Source organism: Lissotriton vulgaris, chromosome 6 (genome assembly GCF_964263255.1).
Source record: "Lissotriton vulgaris chromosome 6, aLisVul1.2, whole genome shotgun sequence".
Classification (NCBI taxonomy): Eukaryota; Metazoa; Chordata; class Amphibia; order Caudata; family Salamandridae; genus Lissotriton; species Lissotriton vulgaris.
The window spans coordinates 1228445895-1228467407 of NC_141694.1; the positions used below are offsets into that span (position 1 = coordinate 1228445895).

General features: G+C 47.4%; 1 protein-coding gene across 1 annotated transcript in view; it reads right to left on the reverse strand.

The window, feature by feature from the left end:
* Positions 1-21513, reverse strand: part of SERAC1 (serine active site containing 1) — a 293263-nt gene that overhangs the window by 173815 nt on the left and 97935 nt on the right. The window contains exon 6 of the mRNA XM_086927320.1: positions 17517-17645. Within this exon, the coding sequence (XP_086783446.1) occupies positions 17517-17645 (129 nt within the window). The remainder of the gene's footprint in view (positions 1-17516; positions 17646-21513) is intronic.

Here is a 21513-nt window from a genome sequence, read left to right on the forward strand (position 1 = left end):
TCCAGTGCGCCTGAATCGCTCGGACCAGAGCCGTGTGCAAAAGGAAATCGCCTCGAGGAACGTCGAAGCGGTCTATGATCTCTTGAAAGGGCAATAACGCCCCGTCCTCATAAAGGTCCCTTACCAGCTGCAGTCCCGCGTCCTCCCAGTGCCCCAGGCGTGGCCAATCTCCCCCGTGAGGTAGGGCCGTCAGCATTCCTAGTGGTATTTCAGGTGCATATGGAAACCTCAACTGTCCCCGGGCGTGGGCGCGATTCCAACATAATCGAATGGTCTTTTCTTCGAGCGTCAGGTCCTGCAAGGCCAAACGTTGTCGCAATGTGATGAAGGAGATAACATGTCTAGGCATCCCCGTGCCCCTCCCGGTCTCCGGGCCACGAAACTCCCTCGCGACCTCCTGGGTGAAGGTCTGTAGTTGCGCGGCCAAATAATATTTCTCAAAATCCGGCACCGCAAGGCCACCCTCAGATTTCGGCCTCATCAGGGTCTTGAGGGCCACTCTCCGGCGGCCCGAACCCCAAAGGAATCCCACCACCATGGATCGTAATAGCCGAAAGATGGCCGGCGGGATCCAAATCGGCAGCGCTCGAAAGTAGTAGAGCAACCGGGGGAGTGCCACCATTTTCAACAGAGCGATCCGCCCTGCCACCGAGAGCGGCAAGGTAGCCCAAAAGTCCATGCTACCACGCAACGCGCGAGTACAGCGGGCTATGTTCCCATCCAGGAGGTCAGTTGGGTCGTGGTATATGTATACCCCCAGGTACTTGAAACAGTTAGGTTCCCACCTAATTCCCCCACTGATGTCAGGTCTGGGCGTTCCCCTGCGAACCGGGAACAGACAAGTCTTGGCCCAATTTACCCGAAGGCCCGAGACCTCCCCAAAAGCCGTTAGCGCCGACGCAGCCCCATTCAAGGCAGCAATCGGGTCCTCAAGGAAGAGCAACAGGTCATCAGCGTAAAGCGAGATATGATGCGGGCCAGATGGCGTCTGCAAACCGTTAAAGGAGACACCGGACTGGATCAACAGCGCCAGTGGCTCCACCGCTAGCGCGAAGAGTAGCGGGGATAGTGAGCAACCATGCCTCGTGCCTCTCTCCACCGGATATTGTGAGGAAATCAGCGGGCCTGCCCTTACCCTGGCCGACGCCGAGGCATATAATACCGTGGTCCACCTGACAAAGCCCTCTCCCAGACCGAAACGCAGCAGTACTCTGCGCAGTTAGTCAGAAATGCAGTAGCCCCTGATCACCACCTTAAAGGCGTCCCACTCTAACGCTCTCGATCCCGCAGTACCCCCATTGGACGCAAAATACTCCGAGATTTTGTCCTCCAGGTCCGCCTTAAAGACTATGTCCTCTAAGATCTCCGGGCGCATTTTCCAGGTGGGCACATTAGGAACCCCGGGAAACCAACGAAAGTCCATCAGGAGGGGGTTGTGGTCCGAGATGGTCCTAGTCAAATATTCAGAGCGGACCGCTGCGGATACCAACTCCACCGATCCCAGAAACCCATCTAGTCGCACGTGCAACTCATGTAGGCCAGAGAAATAGGAGTAGTCTCTAGTGTCGGGGTGCTGTGCCCTCCAGATATCCGTGAGCCCCCAGTGCGTCTGCCATTCCTTCCTCCCTTTTGCCACCCAGCGAACTGGGGAGTCTGGGAGGGGGGGTGCGAGCGGTCGGCCTCTACGTCCACTACTGAATTAAAATCACCACGAGTAGGAGGGTTCCCGAGAAGAAGTGGGCCAACGAACCCGATAACCCGGAGAGGAAGGCAAGCTGGTCCACATTAGGTGCATAAATGCAGCAAATGTTCAAGTCCCTACCCCCCAGCGTGCCTGAGAGAGCCACGTAGCGACCCTCCGGATCCACCACTGATTTCGTAACCTGAAAGGGAACCCCAGCCCTGATCCATATTAGCGCCCCCCTTGCATACGCTGAGTACGAGGTATAGAAGACCTGCCCTCTCCATCTCCGCTGTAGCGCCGCCCCTTCCGCCTTGTTGAGATGAGACTCCTGCAGCAACGCTATCTGCACCCCTCTACGCACTAGATAAGCGTGGACTTTGTGTCGTCTAGACATAGTGTGAAACCCCCGTACATTCCAAGTGATGCATTTCACATTAGCAATATCAACCATTGTCCCATATTGTCCGTTCCGGGTTTCCCCACCAAGGTCCCAACAAAGAACGAGCGACAGTCAAGTCAACACTGATGGCGGCCATTTTCCCCAACAAAAAAACAACTCCCGTCTGAACCAAACCCCTACCCACCCTCCCCAGAACAGGACCCAAATAGTGCCATCTAGTTCCCATCCAAACCATATCCCCAACAATCCCACAATCCCAGACTAATCCTGCGGTCGCCACCGCAGGGAGGCCTTAAGGGCTAGGTGGGGGATGGGCGCCAGTAATGGGCCCTCGATTCTCGGACTGCCGAGACTAATTTGAGCCCAAAACAAAAAGCTACAGCTCGATCGGGCCCCCCCCCCCCACCGGAGTCTGCAATCAATCGCCTCCCCTACCACATCCGTCTCAAACCCCCACCCAAATGGAAGTAGCTCACCCAGTCATCCCTGTCCATCCAGCATGCCCTCAGCCGAGTCTGGAGTAACCACCGGCAAGTGGACACTATCGGTCTCTGATTCCTCCGTGTCTGTTTGTGCCCCTTCGCCTCCGGGTTCCGATTCCTCGACAATGGGGCCACCTTGTGAACCAGACAGAGTAGACACCATCTCCAGCACTCCTCGCCGCTCCGCCATTGTCTCCACAGTCGAAGGCCTGCCTGGATTGCCGCGGCAGCTGCAAAGTCTTTTGGAACGACGTTGTTGCCCAGGTTCCACAGCCAGCTGAGACAACGAGCCGAAACCATCTTTGCCAGCCCTATAAAGTTCGAGCCAGTTGCAGACTTCCTCCGGGGAATCAAAGAACTGGGTTTTGTCGTCAATGATAATGCGGAGCCTTGCAGGGAAAAGGAGCGAATACTGGATGCCCTCGCTCCGGAGCTCGCGCTTGATCGCCAGGAAAGAAGCCCGTTTGCGCTGGGTCTCATATGTGTAGTCCGGGAAAATGTTCACCTGGCTATTCTCCACCTGATAAGGGCCGTTATGCCTGGCGGCATTGAGGATGGGGTCTCTGTCCCAAAAGTGCAGCAAACGCGCCACCACCGGTCGCGGGGCGCGGCCCTGCTGCGGCGGACTCGCCGGCACTCTGTGTGCCCGTTCCAGGGTGTAGAAGGAGGACAGACCCTCCGGGGCTACTGTGTCCCGGAGCCAAGCTTCCAAGTAGGCCACCATGTCGCCATCTTCGATCTTTTCCGGCAGGCCCACCACTCGAATATTGTTCCGCCTATTGCGTCCTTCAGCATCCTCCGCCCGTCTCTCCAAGGCCTCGATTCGGGACAGGGCATCCTTCATTGTCGCGGCCAGAGTCTTCTGTGCCGGCTCCAGGACCTTCACTGAGCTTTCCACCTCCTTAACCCTGTCCGAGAGCTTGCCGTGGTCCGCCCTGAGGAGGCCCAAGCTCGTCGCAACCTGGGCGATGTCTTGTTGTAGGGCCGAGCGCGTGGTTGCGATCGCCTCCAGGACCCGGTCAAATTGTTGTTGTAAGTGGGGACCACCAGAGCTCTCCGGGTCTCCTCGTTCATCCTTATCCGGCGCCTCTGTATCCGAGGCGGCTGGGGTGGTCCCTTTGGGCCCCCTCGGCTTCCCCATGGCGGTTGAGTCCCGTGGAGGAAAGTTCGTCAGAGGCACCACCGAGTGCGGACGTCGACTATGGAGCTCCTGGCACGCAGTCGTTGTGCAGAGGGCCGTCGATCGTCGTCGCCAGGGCCCACTGCTCCTCCGAAACCTCGGGCCGTGCCACCTTCATGTCGTCGGAGGCCAATGAGGGGGAGGCGGGGACGATCGGCGCCAGGTCGGGTAGGCCCGCCTGGCCGATGAGGATCTGGAACGAGAGTCACCAGTACCGCCGGAGACTCTGTGGCGCCAGGTCGCTGTGCTGCCCATGAAGTGCACGGCGTCTCAGCGAGTTCAGCCACTCGGTGGGGGGCAGTCGGGTGCGGCTCGTGGGACCGTCTTTCCACACAGGGCCTTCGGTCGTCCGTGTTCTGATTTCGACGAAAATTCGGCTAGCAGTTCGTCTGGGGACGGCCACCGTGCCCGGATCCTTCCAAATCGTCAACCAGACTAACGTGTCTCGGAGAGATAGGATGTAGAGAAATGCGCTGAGCCCTGCTATGCTCCTAAGGGTCTAGGGTCTCGACAAAGCAATCGAGAAGGTCCGGGCGCCATCTTGGGTCCCGCTCCGCGGTCCCCTTAACTTCGGTTTTTCGTCGGAACAACCGGTTTTCGAGTATCACCGGGCGACCCAGCAGGTCCCCACTGGTCCGATCTTCGGTTTGCGGGGGCCGGGGTGCCCCGCGGACTCCGATTTGCAGGATCAAAGTGGGCTCAGTCCCGGAGCCGAGCTCTCAGGCGACCATCGCCATCGGCGTCCAAGCCACGCCCCCTCAGGTTTTTTAAAACCATTTGGTTTCTCTGAAGGCAGAGAGGCCACCGAAGGCTCCTGGAGACCTTTCTGAGTAGAAATCACCTCAGCACTCAATCCCACTTTCTCCTTTACACCTCGGTGAGGAGATTTTAGGGGATCAGAACCACCAGACCTATCAGAGATCTTTGGAGTGGATTCAGAAGGAGGCTCAGTAGAGGTTGAAGGGGATGACCTACCCCTTTTTATTGATCTCCTTGAAGAGGAAGCCGAAGAAGAATCCTCATCATCACTGGAAACAACCTCCTTACTTGATTTAATCTATTTGAGCCAGGTCAAAAGACGTCCTTCCCTGTCTCTCAAAGTTTTAGTAGAGAAGGTCCTGCAGATTTTACACTCTGTAGCCTTATGGTCTGGGTACAAGCAATACATCCAATCTGTATGCTTGTCATCTACATACAGACACTTTTTAGAGCAAGTAGCACAAGCCTTGAACAAAGCTTTCTTTTCCTTATCAGACATTTTCCAAGAGAAAAGGTTGTCTTAAAGTTGTAGAAGAAAAAACTGAGCAAAGCCCAGTGGAGACTCCCTCACGTGGGGTAGAAAATCTGAGGCTTTCTCAGGAAGGTTCCAAGGGGTGAGGCTCTTCTGATTGGTTCTTGGCAGAAAGTTTGGTCTCTTTTACAAAAAGAGGTTGATAAGCTACAAAATGAGATGAGGCCTAGGCCTAGTTTTCTCTTTTGTACCTATTACTATGGTATTTTTTATTTAACGAGGCTCCCATTTCGACGACAGGGAATAATACAAAGCATGGGAATCTATGAAAGTTCTAATACTGGGGCAATCTCCATTCCCCCTCACCTAGCAGAGGTCTGCACCGTGGGTCGAGTGTACTCTTTTCCTGGGACAGCTGCACTAAGGTCCACTTCTCCTCTACCTGAATACCCTGTGGGTACCACATGCATGAACTAGACGGTCTGCACGAGGGCCACAGCCCTATAGCTAGTAGGGCTGGTGGTGGCCTGAGTGTCAAGATCAGCTCTGTTGTACCTGTGGCTGGTGATTCAGTTTGAATGTCGGCAGCGGAGGAGGACCCAAGACCGCCACCCCATGCCAGCAGTACCCAGTCTATGATTCTCATGGCTTGGTTGGAGCTGCAGCTCACCAACAGCTTGGGGAAAGCTTGTGACAGTGCAATTTACTTCTCTACCTCCTTTTCCCAGCCAGGCCATAGTGGTCTACATGTCTAATTGGCAAGTTTGGGGAGCTAAAGATGCAGGTCCTCTGAAAGGACCATTTGAATGAGAATAAACTGGCTTGCCTTCTTCTCCTTGATCCTTCATAATAAGTAATTGCACCATCAGTGGTGATTGTGCAATTATTTATTATGAAGGATCACTGGGGTGTGCTGTATGTGCCTCTAATGTCCTGCCTCTTCTTACTAGAGCTCTCTACAATTGTGTTTTGAATTGTGATGATTCCTGAGACAGAGGAGTGCCCCCACAGAATATATAGGCTCTGCCTTCTGCCTTCATCCTCAGTGCTCTGCAGGGGTTTTTAAATATGACAATTTTAATGGCACTTGAGGAATGTATAACCTCTAATAATCGGGGTGCTTCACCAAGATAGATATGCTAGCAAAACACTATACTTGTTGGCCCGCCACAAGTGCCATCTTCTATCTACTTCTCCCTCTGATCAACTATATGCTAAAGAAAGAGAAGGTGGAGGACTGCTCTTCTTCCCCTTTTTATACCCATGGATGATCCAGCAGTGGCCGTCCCATTGACATCACATCTGCTCTTATGCATTGGGGAATACTGCACAGACCGGTGACTCTGTTACTACCCACATGCCTAGGGCCTTGAATGCAGCCCTTGATGTGGGGGGGTGGATCTGACTAACTAGTCGGTATAGTTAGTAACAGCACTCGCAATCAAGCGGCGTGGTCCCTTTTTGTCTCAGACAATGTGCGGGCATCCCGAGCTCTGTTATGCACATGAAACATGGAAAAAGATAAGGGCACGCCACTACACCACTACACCACTACACCAGAGCAAAAGGAACAAATATATTAATGTAGCACCAGGAACAGATCTGCAACCTGGCTCTCCTGGGAACTTAAATAGCGACAGGGCTGGGGCTGTGACATCCCTCACTGATGTTATCCTTCAGGCAATGGAAGACACACCAGCACTTGGTTTGAGGGGATAATTGATGAGGTGAAGCTGGATGTCTCCCTTCTCTGACAATCTCTGCAATGTTGTGGATCTTGTCATGGAAAGGGGAGAACTACATCTCTGTCACCGACGTGATCCATGCCATTCAATATACAGTGGCAGGCCTGGTGCACTCTACTAAACATATAGAGGACAAGCCGCAACAATTTACAGATTGTGGTGATCCCTGAGAGAGGGGAGCAGAACAGTTCTGTCCAAATGGCTTACGACATGGATACCACCTGAAAATTTCTTCAAGTACTACTTTAACAAGTGTGCGTGCTGAGCACTTCAGCTGCGGCCTCTGTCTGTACTGCATGTAGCACATTACAAAGGGAGTTGTTTTATGACTCATTGAAGGTGATGTTCTTTCAAAATACACATAGATGGTACAACAGCAGCATAAGCCTTTGTTAATAAACAGAATTTTGTGCTATGCAAGCAAACAAACCTCTGCTGTGTCCAACCGAGCTAAATATGAATTTTAACATAAAGCATACTTCTTTGAAACACTTGACGTCACGGTTGCTAGGTGAAAAAAAAGAAAGGAACTCTCAGGCATCCTGGATGGAAGGGCTGGGTCCCACCACCTGGGGTACTTGCCACTAAGATAACACTACCAATGTGCCAAAGGGACTTCGTCAGTTGGTCACGATGACAACCAGCAGGTAACAATGGACCCTGAGGGTAATGGGGACATGTCAGACCAGGACCATCCTCCGTGCGTTGAAGCAGATGACAGTGCCAAGATCCGAGCTTTACAAGAAGAGTCTATGCACAACAAATGGATTTGTTTGGTCTTTGTCTTTCTGCTGACCTTGGGCCATTAGGACCCCTATTCTCTGGGTAAGGAGATTCTCCTACCACCGACACCCTTTTTTTTTACATTTGCCTCATGCAGTCGAGTGCTAGATGTTGAGAGATGGCTCTGGAAATATTATCATTGTCATTGGTCGAGGCAAGATGGGGACCAAGGAGGGTGGGAGGGGAGATTGGGTAGTTAGCAACTTTTGTTGACCTTAATCTGGTAGGTTAGTCCTATCCTGGATAAAAATTTAAATTGATTATTGTCTCTCTGCTATCCTTTTCTCCTCTGCAATGCTGCTCCTTATGGCAGGCCAAGCAAGTTAGCTTCCTCTCAATCACATGCTCTACCTTCATCCTGTGTATGCTCCACAAAATTGTTTCACTACTGTTGCTAGATAACCATACATCTGTGGGTCAGGCAATCATTCTTTTGAGGATTGATTACAGTAATTTTCTGTACTTAGATCTTTCAACATTTCTGATTCAGCACATTCAATTAATTCCGAACCTTAGTCTCAGATGTCTGTTACAGCGTCCACCACATTCTTCTATTTCTGATAATCTTAAAACTCTACACTAGATCCCAGTGGAAAAATGAATTATTTTCTAAATCTATGTGCCTATACACCTCTGCTTTTGTAAGGCCTTGAAAACCTGAAAATTTTGTTGAGCTTGGGTAGTTTCTTTTTCTTTTGGCTAGAGCACCTGGATTCCCTTCTTTTCATATAAGTTTGCTCTACACCACTATTCTTCCTCATCATTGCTCCCACGTATGATATCAAAGAATGATTAATCAGATTAAAGTGGGATAGAATGATGAAAGGTTTCTAGACACTTCTATAAATGCTAGTGAGACGGTGTGCTTGTTGCATTTACAATTCATGATGGAGAGTATATAAGAACATTGATTTACCTTTATTTTTAAATTCTTGTTGGCCCTTGTGATGGACTGCAGTTTGAGTGACAGATACTTCGGAGGAAGGAGAAAGAGAATCTGCAGTTCTAGCCCAGTTCTTTGGTTGTTTGCACTGATTTCCATGTACAGCCTTTAAGTCGGCTCAGTCATGAACCTTTCTTCTGTGTAGCTGAATGACTAGAATGGAGGCTACTAATGATCTTCACAGATTTTAGGTGCTGTCTTTGGAAGTCAACAGGGTTAACGATTGGTTGAAGAGAGGGGCTTGCCTACAATTTACCAAGAGACACTCTTCTGCTATTCTTATGTTACAAGTGACTTACCTGTGGGATACCAAGCGCACTTTCCATGTGGTCACTAAAACGTATTCAGATAAAGAAACCTGGTACATGATGGTAGAAGTTATGCAAAGAGGCTGGTCATGAGATTTCCTTTGCTTTTGCCTTCCCCTTAGGTGCCACATTAAATGAATAAAGTGCACTTGTGATTGAAGGCAATTTAAATGCAGTAATTAATCATGAGCTAGACGTGTGTAAGAGGTGGGAAACTGAGCTGCACCAGCCCTCCCCACCCACTGACTGGACAACTGCTCGAGGTTTTAGTGGCATATGGCACTCCTAGAACTTTCAATCTAGGGAACAGACCTACTTCTCGGCACCCCACCAGTTCTCTGCCTTCATTATTTTTCATGCCTACCTCTGATTAGTCCTAAGTGTCAAGAGCATGTATTTCACCTCAAGGGATATGTGATCATGCAACACTGGAACTCTACACTAGGTCCTGTTTAGATGTGAAGCATGGCATTTGTCACCGAAATGCTTGACCAACAACGTCTTTTTGACGCATCTTATTGAAAAGGCTGAGGTCTAAATCCAACTGAATCTTGGATAACCCCCTGCTCTGAGAGACCTTCAAGTCTGTTATACATGGATGGGCGATGCCCTATCTGCATAACCGTGAGAGATGCAATCATCAGCGATAGCTGATCAAAGATTGATTCCCAGAACGCCAGGACTTGGGGGCAGTTCCACGCTTAATGGATGAAGTCAGCCTGAGGTGCCACTCACCTGCTACAGTTGTCCGGCCTAGTGGGATCTATTTTAGCCAGAAGCTTGGGGGTGATACAGGCCCTAAATATGTATTTAAAGTGGAGAAACTTATGCCTGTAGTTGTTGAAAATATTGTGAGTTTGCTCACAGCAAAAAGTCCATATTTTGTCTGTCAGCGGATGCCCCAGATCTGCCTCCCAAGCCGCCCACACCCACCCCAAGGCGAAGAGTCTGGGCAAGATGGTACAGCCGGGAGATCAAGTGTATGCCATTGGACGATGTAACTATTGTGGATAAGGGAGGAAAACCCTGCGGTTCCAGTACAGAGGGGCGCATTAAAGCAAGTAGGGAGGCCCTTGTCCTGTGTATTAGAAATTTCCCAGTATGGATATGTTGCGGTTCTCAACCATGTCCGCAACCGACCGCACCTGACTCTCCTTAAACGCTTCTCCAACCACCTGAATTTGGCAGCGTGCAAGTGCATGCTGCGCTAGGCTTTCAAGTGTTCGAGGCTATCCACGGATTGTTTGGTAATGGCATGTGCTAGGAATACAGGCGGGCAGCCTTCAAATATTGACGGAGTCTCTCCCAGGCCCAGCAAGTGATTTGTGATGTGTGGATTTCTGTTGGAGTCCTTGTGAGGCCCTTTGGTAAAATAGCAGAGAGGGGGCAGGGGCAAGCCGGTGAGTGCCCAGGCTTAAAATACTTCAATTGCACATCGGCGTGGTACCAAAAATAAGCATAGTGTAACTACACTAAGAGATGATATAGGTAAAAATAGAGTACTCCAAAACCGCCCGCAAAAAGGGCATTGTAAGTGACTGCCACACCACCTGGGCCCACCCCCCAGTCCAAAGCAGCAGAGTCAACATGCTTTTAAGTGTTGCCAAAATCATAGTGGTAAGAGGAATGGGAATATTTAAAAATTGAACCATCTTGAAAATGGCTATCCTGCCAGCAACCAACAACGGAAGTGTAATCGAACGATCGATCTGTGTGCATAAGCGGTTCATGGCAGGGGCGTAATTAATACGGGTCACTTCAGAAGTCGTGCGATGCAGCAGAATACCGAGATATTTGGGAGGGATTTGGCCCAATTAATTACAAGTCTGGAGAAGGCTCCAAAACGGACCACCTCACATATCATTGGAGAAAGATTAACAACAGGGTCATGCACAAAAAGCATAATGTCATCTGCATATAACGAGCCCAGGAGGGGACCTTGATGAAATCTAATTCCCCCTGGAGATGGCGCTCCTGTGGGTGCCTCACTAGAGAATCCATGGCAAAAATAAAAGTGGTGAGAGAGGGCATCCCTGCCTATTACCCTACAAGAGAGGGAACCATTCTGTGAGTTTTCCATTGAGACAGAGCGCACCACTGGGTGGGTATACAGTAGGAGTAGGTGGACCAGGGCACTGATATTGCCAGGAAAACTCAGTGTGTTGTGTGTTGCATACAAAAAGGGCCACTCCAGGGAATAAAAAGCCTTTTCGGCAGCTAGCAATATCCTTGTGGCTGGGAGTTCTGGGTTAATCTGGTTGATGACTGCAAATATAGCTCACAAATTAACTGCGGGCGATCTGTTGGGGATAAATCCCGTTTGAAGCAGGGAAATTATACGATTGATTAGGAGCAATATACGCTTCGCAAGCACTTTTGCCAGGATTTTATCATCTTGATTTAACAGGGATAGGGACTTACAGAAGGTGCATCTATCAGGTGGTTTACCCGTCTTGAATAGCAAAGTCACAATGGCCTCACGCATAGTGGGGAGAGCATTCCCACCTCTAGAGCCTCAGTGTAAACCTCCAGTAGATGGGAAACTAGCCATGTTTTAGAAGTCTAATAGAATACGCCTGTGAGCCCGTCTGTACCAGGGGCACATAACCGAGCAAGGTCATCTATGGCTGTGATATCTCATCCTCGCTAATAGTAGAAGCTAGAAATTGCTGATCACCACCATCAATCTACACCATAGCGATTTCCTCCAAGTGGCCGGAGAGGGAATGGTCGAACAGCAGGGCACTCGTCAGGGCACAGTCGGGTATAGTAGGAGAGCAAAGCAGTGCATATGTCCTCACCCTGAGTGATCTGGGTGCCATCATCCAATTGCAGTTGCTGGGATTTGAGCAATCTAGCTAGAGGCTGCCCCAGTCTCTCTCCCTCCCCATACACCCGGACACTGGTGTATTTTCCTATATAATCCGTTTCACGAGTGGTGAGCTCCTGGAACACCTCCAGAAGCTTTGCGTGCTAGTGCAGCGAAGGCAGCAACCCCCCCCCCCCCCCGAGGCCGTCCAAGCATCGAGTTTCTTCAGTGCCCTCTCCATTACATCTAGGTACCAACATATAACACGTAGAACTCTCGCCTGTTTGGTGATACAGTTGCCTCAAACGTATACTTTAAAGGCTTTCCATAAAGTAGCATATTGGGACACTGAGCCCGTGTTAATCTTGTGGTATTCTACAATCGCCTCTTGCACTTCGCTCTTTAATGCAGCATCGAGCAGTGCATCCGCTGACCCCCGCCATAATCTATGTGGACGTGCAATACTGGGCAGGGTCATTGCCAACATTACCGGTGAGTGCACAGACAGCATGCGGGCAAATAATCTGTCGCCTGAGAATTTATCAAAAGGAGACCCTGTTGAATACTTTCTCTGCATCCAACAGGATCATCCCCAGGGGTGATTTGGAGGCCTGAGCCCAGTCAAACAAGGCTATTACCCATCTAAAGTGATCAGATGTGTCTCAGCCCAGGATAAAGCTGTGCTGACGGATAGACAACAAAGGAGCAATATCCTTTCCTAGCCTCAAAGCTGCTATCTTTGAGTATATCTCGCTGTCTGCACAGATCAGAGAGATGGGGCAGTAAGATGAAGGATTAAGTTCTGGCTTGTCCTTTTTTTTTTAAGACTACGATAGTCGTTTTATGGCATGAGTCAGGAGTCTGGCCCTTCTATGCTCTTAAAAATAAAGATTCGAGCTCTTCAATAATACTCTCCCTGAATGTACGAAAACATTCTAAAGGTATTGAATTCGGGCCAGCGGTCTTGCCTGCCGCTAGCGAAGTTATGGCCAGTTCAATTTCCTCACACGAGATAGGGGCGGACAGCATGTCTCTCTGCTCCTTAGTAATCTGGGAGGTTACATAATCACTGAGAAAATCCTCTCCTGAAGTAATTGGACCATCTTTCTCGGTAGAGTAAAGCCCCATATAGAATTCTTGAAAAACTTCCAAGACCTTAGCTGGGAGATCCTGAATCTGGCACCTTTGATCTTTAATTCGGCAGATTCTATTTGAGACAGCTCTTTGCTGTATGCCCTTAGCTAATAATCATGTAAATAACAAGGACCCCCTGTTCAGAAACTTAATTCACGGTACAGGGAAATAAACAGTGTGAACAAATTGGCAGATTATCAACATAAAGCAAGGGAGAAATATAAGGAAGACACCAAACTAAGTAATTAAAAAAGTAAAAAGTCTCATTTAATTAATGAACAAATGTTCATGGTTAAAAACAATCAATAAAATACATAAATTATACACAATGAACCTGTTACAAAAACAACCAAATAGTACAAAACACAATATATCCCATAAAAAATTCCTACAACATAGCATGTATTCGTGGCAAACAGATGGTATTGTTCTGTTTGCCACGAATACATGCTATGTTGTAGGAATTTTTTATGGGATATATTGTGTTTTGTACTATTTGGTTGTTTTTGTAACAGGTTCATTGTGTATAATTTATGTATTTTATTGATTGTTTTTAACCATGAACATTTGTTCATTATTTAAATGAGACTTTATACTTTTTTAATTACTTAGTTTGGTGTCTTCCTTACATCTCTCCCTTGCTTTATGTTGATAATCTGCCAATTTGTTCACACTGCTTAGCTAATAATCTACAGGTATTCTCCCCGAATTCGTAAAGATCGGCCCAATGTTGCTGGTATTTAATAGCTAACTCCTCCCCATAATATTGATGAATTTTAGTTCTTGCGGCTGCAATCTTTCTCTGACATTCCTCTCCTTTCTGCTGATCCCCAATTACCCGAATAAGTTCTTCTTCTACCTCACGTAGCTGGCCTACCCAATCATTGATCGTCTCTTTTATCTTCCTAAGGGTCTCCCCCCTCACTGCAGCCTTGAAGGCGTCCCACACTTTTAATTCAGATGCAGTGCCCTTGTTCCTCCCCAAAAACTCCACAATCCATTTTGCAATATAAGTGACATATTCTGGATCAAGTAATAATTTCCTGTCAAACGTCCGGGTTGCCCCTTTTTGAGACAAGTTCCCTACTGGGATTTGAATCACTAATGGATTATGATCTGATATCAGTCTGGGAAAAAGCTCACACCTAGATGTTCCTGTTATTAAATTAGACAGGAAAAAATTGTCTAAACATACACATTTTTTATGGGGGGCAGAGAAATACGTATAACCTAACCCGGCTTGACTTTGACTTTGCCAGATGTCGACCAACCCATGCTCTTGGCACAGCCCCTGTCAGGCCTTAAAGGACTTAACCTTCCTACCAGAATAGGGAGTATTGCTGTGAAGATCAAAGGTAGCGTCTAAATTAATATTGAAGTCACCACAGAACACTATCGAGGGAGGCCACAAAGCTAGATCAATGTTTAAAAAGTCAAAGCTCATAGGGTCATCTAGATTAGGCCCATAAAGGGAGCAAAACGTATAAACTGTTCCCCTGATGCCTGCTTCTAAAATTACCCACCTCCTATATGTATCTTCCTTAACTCGATTACAGGTTACGGTGCCATGCCGTGCCATTATTGCTACCCCTCGGGTATCAGTTGCTTGCCGGGTACATGCCAGGAGATCAAGGACCAGATCTTTTAGCCAGCTACGATTATTCCAGCAAATGTGAGTTTCCTGAAGGCATAATATATCGATCCGAATATGTCTAATAAGTTTTGCAAGTATCCCCCTCTTTTTCCGGTCATTCATTCCACAGCAATTTAATGAGCAAACTCTAATAGATTTGGTCCTATCCGCCATATCTACCAATTCCGACTGATATAACATGAGATTTTTAGCATCTTCTTTACTGAAAAACCTGAATGAAAAGGAAGTCTAGCTGAGTATTGAATATTATCTTAACTGCTGAATTTGTCATAGCTGTGAGAATAAGTAAATACTTGTGAGCCCCCCATCCTCACCCCCCTTGGCCCCCATTCCGTAGCCACCCTCTAAGTGTGCCCTCCCCCCACCACATAAGGAATGGGGACCAACTGTCCCTGGTGATGCTGAGCCAGCACACCCACCCCTCCATGAGCCTAGACCTGTGCTCCTTAACTGTGTATACTAATAAATTCAAGACAAAAAAAAGCAATTGGTAACACCCACAAGTAAAAAAAGAAAAGAGAGAGAAAATGGAATAGACTTTGCAGAAGAACCCTAACAAATAACACACTTAAGGCATTTAAAAAAAACACAAGATGGTCTGGCCAAAAAACAATCAAGTTGAATTCAATGACATTAGTAGTTCTTTGGCCTGGATTTCTGATTGAAAATATTGAGTACGGCCCGGAGAGACCACCATCATATTTGCAGGATTTAAGAGAAAAGCTTGAGCCCTTTTTGCTTTAAAATCACGAATTAATTGACGGAGGAGCCAATGCTTTTCGACTGTTTTTTGACAAAAATCATCACAGCCCCTCCCTGCCCTTTTCCGATCTGGTCTAGCAAGATCATATTAAGGTTCCCTGGCAAAAAAATTGTTCAGGGAGATTAAGATAGCACGTGGGCGGTTATCGATTGTCCTCCTGCTCTCCTCTGATTAAAAGGAAAGTGATGAGCATGTTGAGTCTTCCAGTCCCATTGAGGCAGGTCTAGAAAGGCCTCTCCGAACAAAACAATCACAAACTGACGAATGTGGGACCCTTCCTTTCCCTCCAGAATGCCCAAAATTCTCAAATTGTTACGCCTAGCGCGAATTTCTAGATCAGTCAATTTCAACAAGCATCATCTCTAAGGGACTGCATTAAATCTGTCTTCCTCTTCTGCGAGCTTAGCTCATCCTCCAATTGGGATATCCTAGTTTCTGCCTCCCCAATTCTGGTGGAAAAGTCCGCACAAGTCTTAGCAATTCTGCGAATAGAATTTTGTAATTTTCTGTATGCACCTTGTGTCCGGGAGCTCTCTGCCCTTGTTTCCTCTCGATGAGCCATAATCACTTGATAGATCGTTGAGAGCGTGATCTCCTCGTTGCAGGCGGGCGTAATACTTGGATCAGTCAGAGGCTCAACCTTTCCCCCATTGACTGTCTCACTCAGGTTTGGCGAGTAAGAATAACCCCAAATCATACTGCCAATGGCCCCCTCAGCCCTTTTACCTGGAGTGGGGAGGGAGGGAAGTTTCTTAGCAGGACCAGGATTGAACAAAGACCTATCACTACCTTCCTCCCAGTGTAGGCTGCTCATATCACTCTCTTCATCTGCCCAGTCTTGGTCCTGGCAGTCTTCTTTAGAAGAGTTTGAGTGATCTGATTATGAAAAAAACTTATCAGTAGCATCCTCCTCTCTACAGATGATTTCATTACCTTGCTATCAATCAATTCCTTCAATGAAGATGTACTACGAGTTGGCCATCTGAACTAAATTACGCCTGACTGAGTTTAAATATTTTAACGGGTGTACTACTCAACACACCATCTTTTGGAGTATATCATACATAGAATGGAGATTTCTTTCATGTAATTTGGGTATGCACTGTTATCCAGCATTATTGGATGGAGATTTAGTGTACACTAGCCACTGTACTTGGGAGGCAGATTGAACTGCCACCCCTAATTGCAATATTGGGTATTTTGGAGGACAGCTACATGAGAGGAATGTATATTATAAAGGCCCAGGATTTCTACTTGCCAGAAATGGATTTTATCAAATACTAGCATTCAGCTACAGCATTGTTCAGCAAGGAATGGTTAATAGTTATGGACGTGTGTTACTTGAAGGAAGAGCTGATGTAGGGCAAGGAGGTGCCTGCATGAACACTCCAAGATCTGGGGTCTATAGTGAGAACATTTTCAGATAATATCCTATGATTTATTTGCATATTTTAATTCTGATTAAAATGGGACTGAATGATCATGGTCATATAACAAGCCCCCATTTTATGAACAGAATGGCAATAACATGTTTTAGAAAACAATAAATACAAATTTGTAATTCTTAGGCCAATGTACTCAAATCTTTGCACCAATAACCTTTAAAAAATAAACAGCTAATATTGCAATGGATTTGCATTTATTTATTTTTAAAGGTATTTATGCTTTGCAAACGATGCAATGAAATGTAGAGATATATTTGTTTTCCATGCAAAGTATGGTGATACTCATATTGCCCTTATCAAGTATTAAGTATGAGAATTGTACAGTATTATGTATCAGGATTTTTTTTTTTTAAAGAAGATAAGACATTTGTACAGGTTGGTCCCGGCTTCATCACAGAGAATGTGTACTGGTGGAGTAATCTGCATATATTGTGGTAAATACTCAACCATGTCTCTAAAATATGCCTTCCTCTAGGTTTTTTGAGTTTCTGCATTGAGTACAGCAGTAGTAATCCACTCTGGTCTGACTTAAAAATGTGGTATATTTTTAAAATGCCTCATGTGCATTTGCTTTTACTTAGTATAAGGTGGTCCCAAAATGTGTGGCAAAGGGGTTCTTTGCTAGCTATCGCTGTTGCTTTGTAGACATGTATGTAAATATTTTATGTTGTGTAACTCGGACCTAGCTGAGGAGCAACACAATGCTGTACATTTCAGGGGGGAGGGGTTTATTAGGCTATTCAAGATTTTGCATATCAAGTGGGAATTGCACAAACCTCGGTCCAAGGTGTGAAAGTTGACAGCTCTAGCCATTAGACCACATTTTCTTCATGCAATATGAATGCAAACAATTCCTTGATGTAGACAGAGAACAGAATTTGAAGAGTCACTTTTTTGGAGACAATGTTAACCTGCACATAAATGTACGGTGGATGCTGTCAGATAATCGACTCACCCTTTGTGCTGCTAGGGAATGGCTGCTTTCTCTCAAAGCCAAGGATGTAAAATACTGAACACATTTGTCCATTTCCGTCTGTGGCATGGAAGCTAGCAAATGACGGAGCTCATCTTCTGTAGAATATTTCTGTAACAGAAACAGTACATCACTGACTAGGCTTCTTGGTGGAAAATTTATATTAGGGGCAAAAATAGCACAGTTATATTTACCATCAAATTCAAACACACAGTTGTACATTTGACAACTTCGGAAAATATTTATCAGATTATGAGCTATTGAAAATCAGGGCATAATGTGCTTTTAATTGGACAGTGCTGCCCAAGTTACTTACCTTCTGTAACACATTATCAGGAAGAGACACTATCTAGCTGCAGATTCCTTTCCTTTGAATTTCCCAGGAGTCAGACTGGAGCCGGAAACTTTTGTGTGAGCAGTAGCCCTGCACACCGTCAGGTGGCTCCTTTCGTTTCCGCGCGTCCAGATCATTGGAGTCGGATGGGACGTCGCTGTCACCTATACAGGCGGACGTCAGTTATGTTTCATGACTTTCCACGCCAGAAGCACAGAGCCATATAGTGAACGGACTAGTGTGTGAGTAGGGAGGCATGGCGTGTCTGTAAGTAATCTGCAGCTAGATATTGTCTCTACCAGATAATGTGTTACTGAAGGGAAATAGCTTGTTTATCTGAGAGACTTCTAGCTGCGGATTCATTAACTTTGAATAGATACCCAAGACATAGCACACAGGCGGTGGGCTATGGACAAACTAACTAAACTAAGAAGTCCTGCAGGACTAAACGGGAAAAATGCTTGCCCCTGCGGCCCTGACTGTCCATGCAGTAGTGCTTGCCAAGCATGTACAGGGACGCCCACGTTGCTGCCTAGCAGATGTCAAGGACTGGAACACCATGAGTCAGTACCGTGGTCACAGCTTTTCCTCTGGTGGAATGGGCCTGTAAGCCAGCAAGAGGCTGCTTGTTAGCCAGGGTGTAGTAGATCTTGATACAGAGAACAGAGAATGACCCAGCGTAAAATGGTTTGCTTCTGAACTGCTTGGCCTTTTTTAGCTCCTACATAGCCCACGAAGAGTTGGTTGTCCACCACAAACCCGTTTCTACGCTATTTTTTGGGAGCAGACAGTGGAGCCATTCCTCCTATTTAGAGGGATGTAGAAGAGCATAAAAGGTGGGCAAGGTGAAATATTGTCCCAAATGGAATTGGGACACCACTTTATGCAGGAAATAAACTTTGGTGAGAAGCTCCACCTTATCCGGGAATACCATCAGATAGGGAGGGAGGCTTGGATGATAAAGCCCACAGCTCACTCTCCCTCCTGGCAGATGTTATTGCCACTCAAAAGGCTGTCTTGATGGTTAGAACCCGGAGGGGTCAATTATGAAGCGGCTCAAAGGGAGCACACATCAGATAAGATAGAACCAGTTTGAGATCCGACTTAGGCATTATGAAGGGCGAAGGGGGACACATATGTACAAGACCTTTAAGAAACCTATTTACCATAGGGGACTTAAATAAGGAGGGTTGGTCAGGCAGCCACAAGAAAGCAGACAGAGCCGAAAGCTAACCCTTGAGAGTCCTCAGAGTGGAGCCCTGCTGGGTAAGTGTAAGAATAAAGAGGAGAATATCAAAAAGAGAGGTAGAGAGAGGATCAATAGACTTTTCTGAACAATATTTTGAAAAATTTCGCCAACTGAAGGCATATACCACTTTGGTGGAGGGACACCTAACTACCAAGATAAAGTGCAAACTTTGGGAGGAAGATCAAAAGCTATCGACTGTCGCAACTCAATATACACGCATGGAGGTGGAGAGTTACCAGGTTCGGGGGGCGGGGGGGGGAGTACCCTCCCCTAATGCTGCGACAGAAGATCTACCCGAGGAGGCAGACAGCTCGGACGATCAACGCTCATGTTCAGAAGCTCGGGATACCAAACTCTCTGCACCCAGTTCGGAGCCACTAGAATGATTTGGACCCAGTCATATCTGATCTTCTTGAGTACTCTGGGTAGAAGTTGTATGGGCGGAAAGGCCTACAGGAGGCCTGACTTCCACTTGTGATGAAAAGCTTCACCAAGCGATAGCCGCCTGGGAAACTCCAACGTGCAAAACTGCTGACATTGTGCATTTTCTTTGGAGGCCACCAGATCTAACCAAGGCTCTCCCCATTGCTAAGACTTTGGGCCACCTCTGCGTGGAGATGCCATTCGTGATTCGCTAGGCATAAGTGACTGAGTTTGTCTGTCCTGGAATTCAGAGAATCTGCCAGGTGTTGAAACACCAGGCTTATGCCCTGCTTTTCCAGCCATATCCAAAGATGCAGGGCCTCTTGACAAAGCATCCCCACCCTACCTCGCCCTGCTTGTTGTAGTACCACATGGCGGTGGTGTTGTCTATGAACACTTGCACCAATTTCCCCTTGACCAAGAGAAAGAAAATGCTTTCAGCGATCGTCAGATCGCTCTGAGCTCCAACAGGTTGATGTGGAGTCCGGATTCCCCGGAGACCTCTGATCTCCACCTCTCCCAGATGGCCGCACTGTCCCAGGAGTAACACATCTGTCACTACTGTGAGAACTAGTTGGGGGAAGGGATAGGGATCTGCCTCTGACCCAATCGCGGTTCGTTAGCCACCACTGCAGGTCCTTTGCAGTTCCCTCCGTACAGATTCCCATGACGCTGCGTCTACTGGAACCACTGCAGAGCCCACATATGCCATCTGGCATGATTTCCAACAGGTTGCAGCAGGCCATGAGACCCAGCAGCCTCTGAGTTATTCTCACTGAAATCCAGGATATCGGCGGAAACATCGGTATCATACCCTGAATATCCTGGACTTGTAGTTCGGGAGGATACGCCCGAAACTGCACTACGTCCAGAACAGCTCTGATGAAAGGGAGAGTCTGAGGAGTCAGGTGTCACTTCGGAAAGCTTATAGTGAACCCCAGCAAATGCAGAAGGTCCACCGTAGTCTGGAGATAGGAAAGGACAGTCTGGGGCGAGGCCACCTTCAACAGCCAGTCGTCGCTGTAGGGGAAGACTGAACCCCCAACCTGCCTAGATGAGCTGCTACCACCGCCATCACCTTGATAAGCACCTGAGGGGTGCTGGTATGGCCAAAGGGAAGCACAGTGAACTGAAAATGCTCGTGGCCTACCTTGAATCCCAGGTAACGCTTGAAGGCAAGCAAGAAGGGGATGTGAAAATAGGCATTCTGCAAGTCTAACACTACCAGCCAGTCTCCTTGGTCTAGGGCAGACAAGACGTGAGCCAAAGTGAGCATATTGAATTTCTCCTTTTTGAGGAAGAGATTAACGGTTTTGAGGTCTAGAATAGGACGAAGACCCTTATTATTTTTGGGTATCAGAAAGTAGCAGAAATAACAACCACTGCCTACTTCTAATATCAGAATTTTTTTTATAGCCCCCTTGGCCAGGAGAGCTGTAACTTCTTTTCGGAGCAAGATAAGATGATTCTCTGTCAGCCATTCTTGAGATGCTGGTAAAGGGGGAGGGAAAGTTGGAAAGGAAGGGAGTAACCCATCTGAATGATCTGCAAGACCCATTTCTCTGATATTATGGACTACCAGTGGAGGAGATGATGTTGGATTCTCCCTCGAACTGGGCACCCATGGTCTGGCAGAACCAAACTAGGAAAGCTTTGAGGCCACAGCTGCCTAGGAGTTGGTGACTGATGACTTCTGGCTACCATTCCCACATGATCGGAATGCATTGCGTCCACACCCTTGCAGAACTTGGAAAGCTTGTGCAGGACGGTGGCTGGCATGATTGAAAGCCGGCTTCATAGTCACAAAATGTATAAAAGGTTGACCTGGACATCTCCCAAAAAGCCAGATTTTCTCAGCCAGGCATGGCACCGTAATACCACCATCGACAAAACTGCTCTGCTCAGAGAGTCAGTTGTATCCAGATCACACCTAATGGTGAACTTTGCTGCATCTCTACCATCTTTCACTGCTT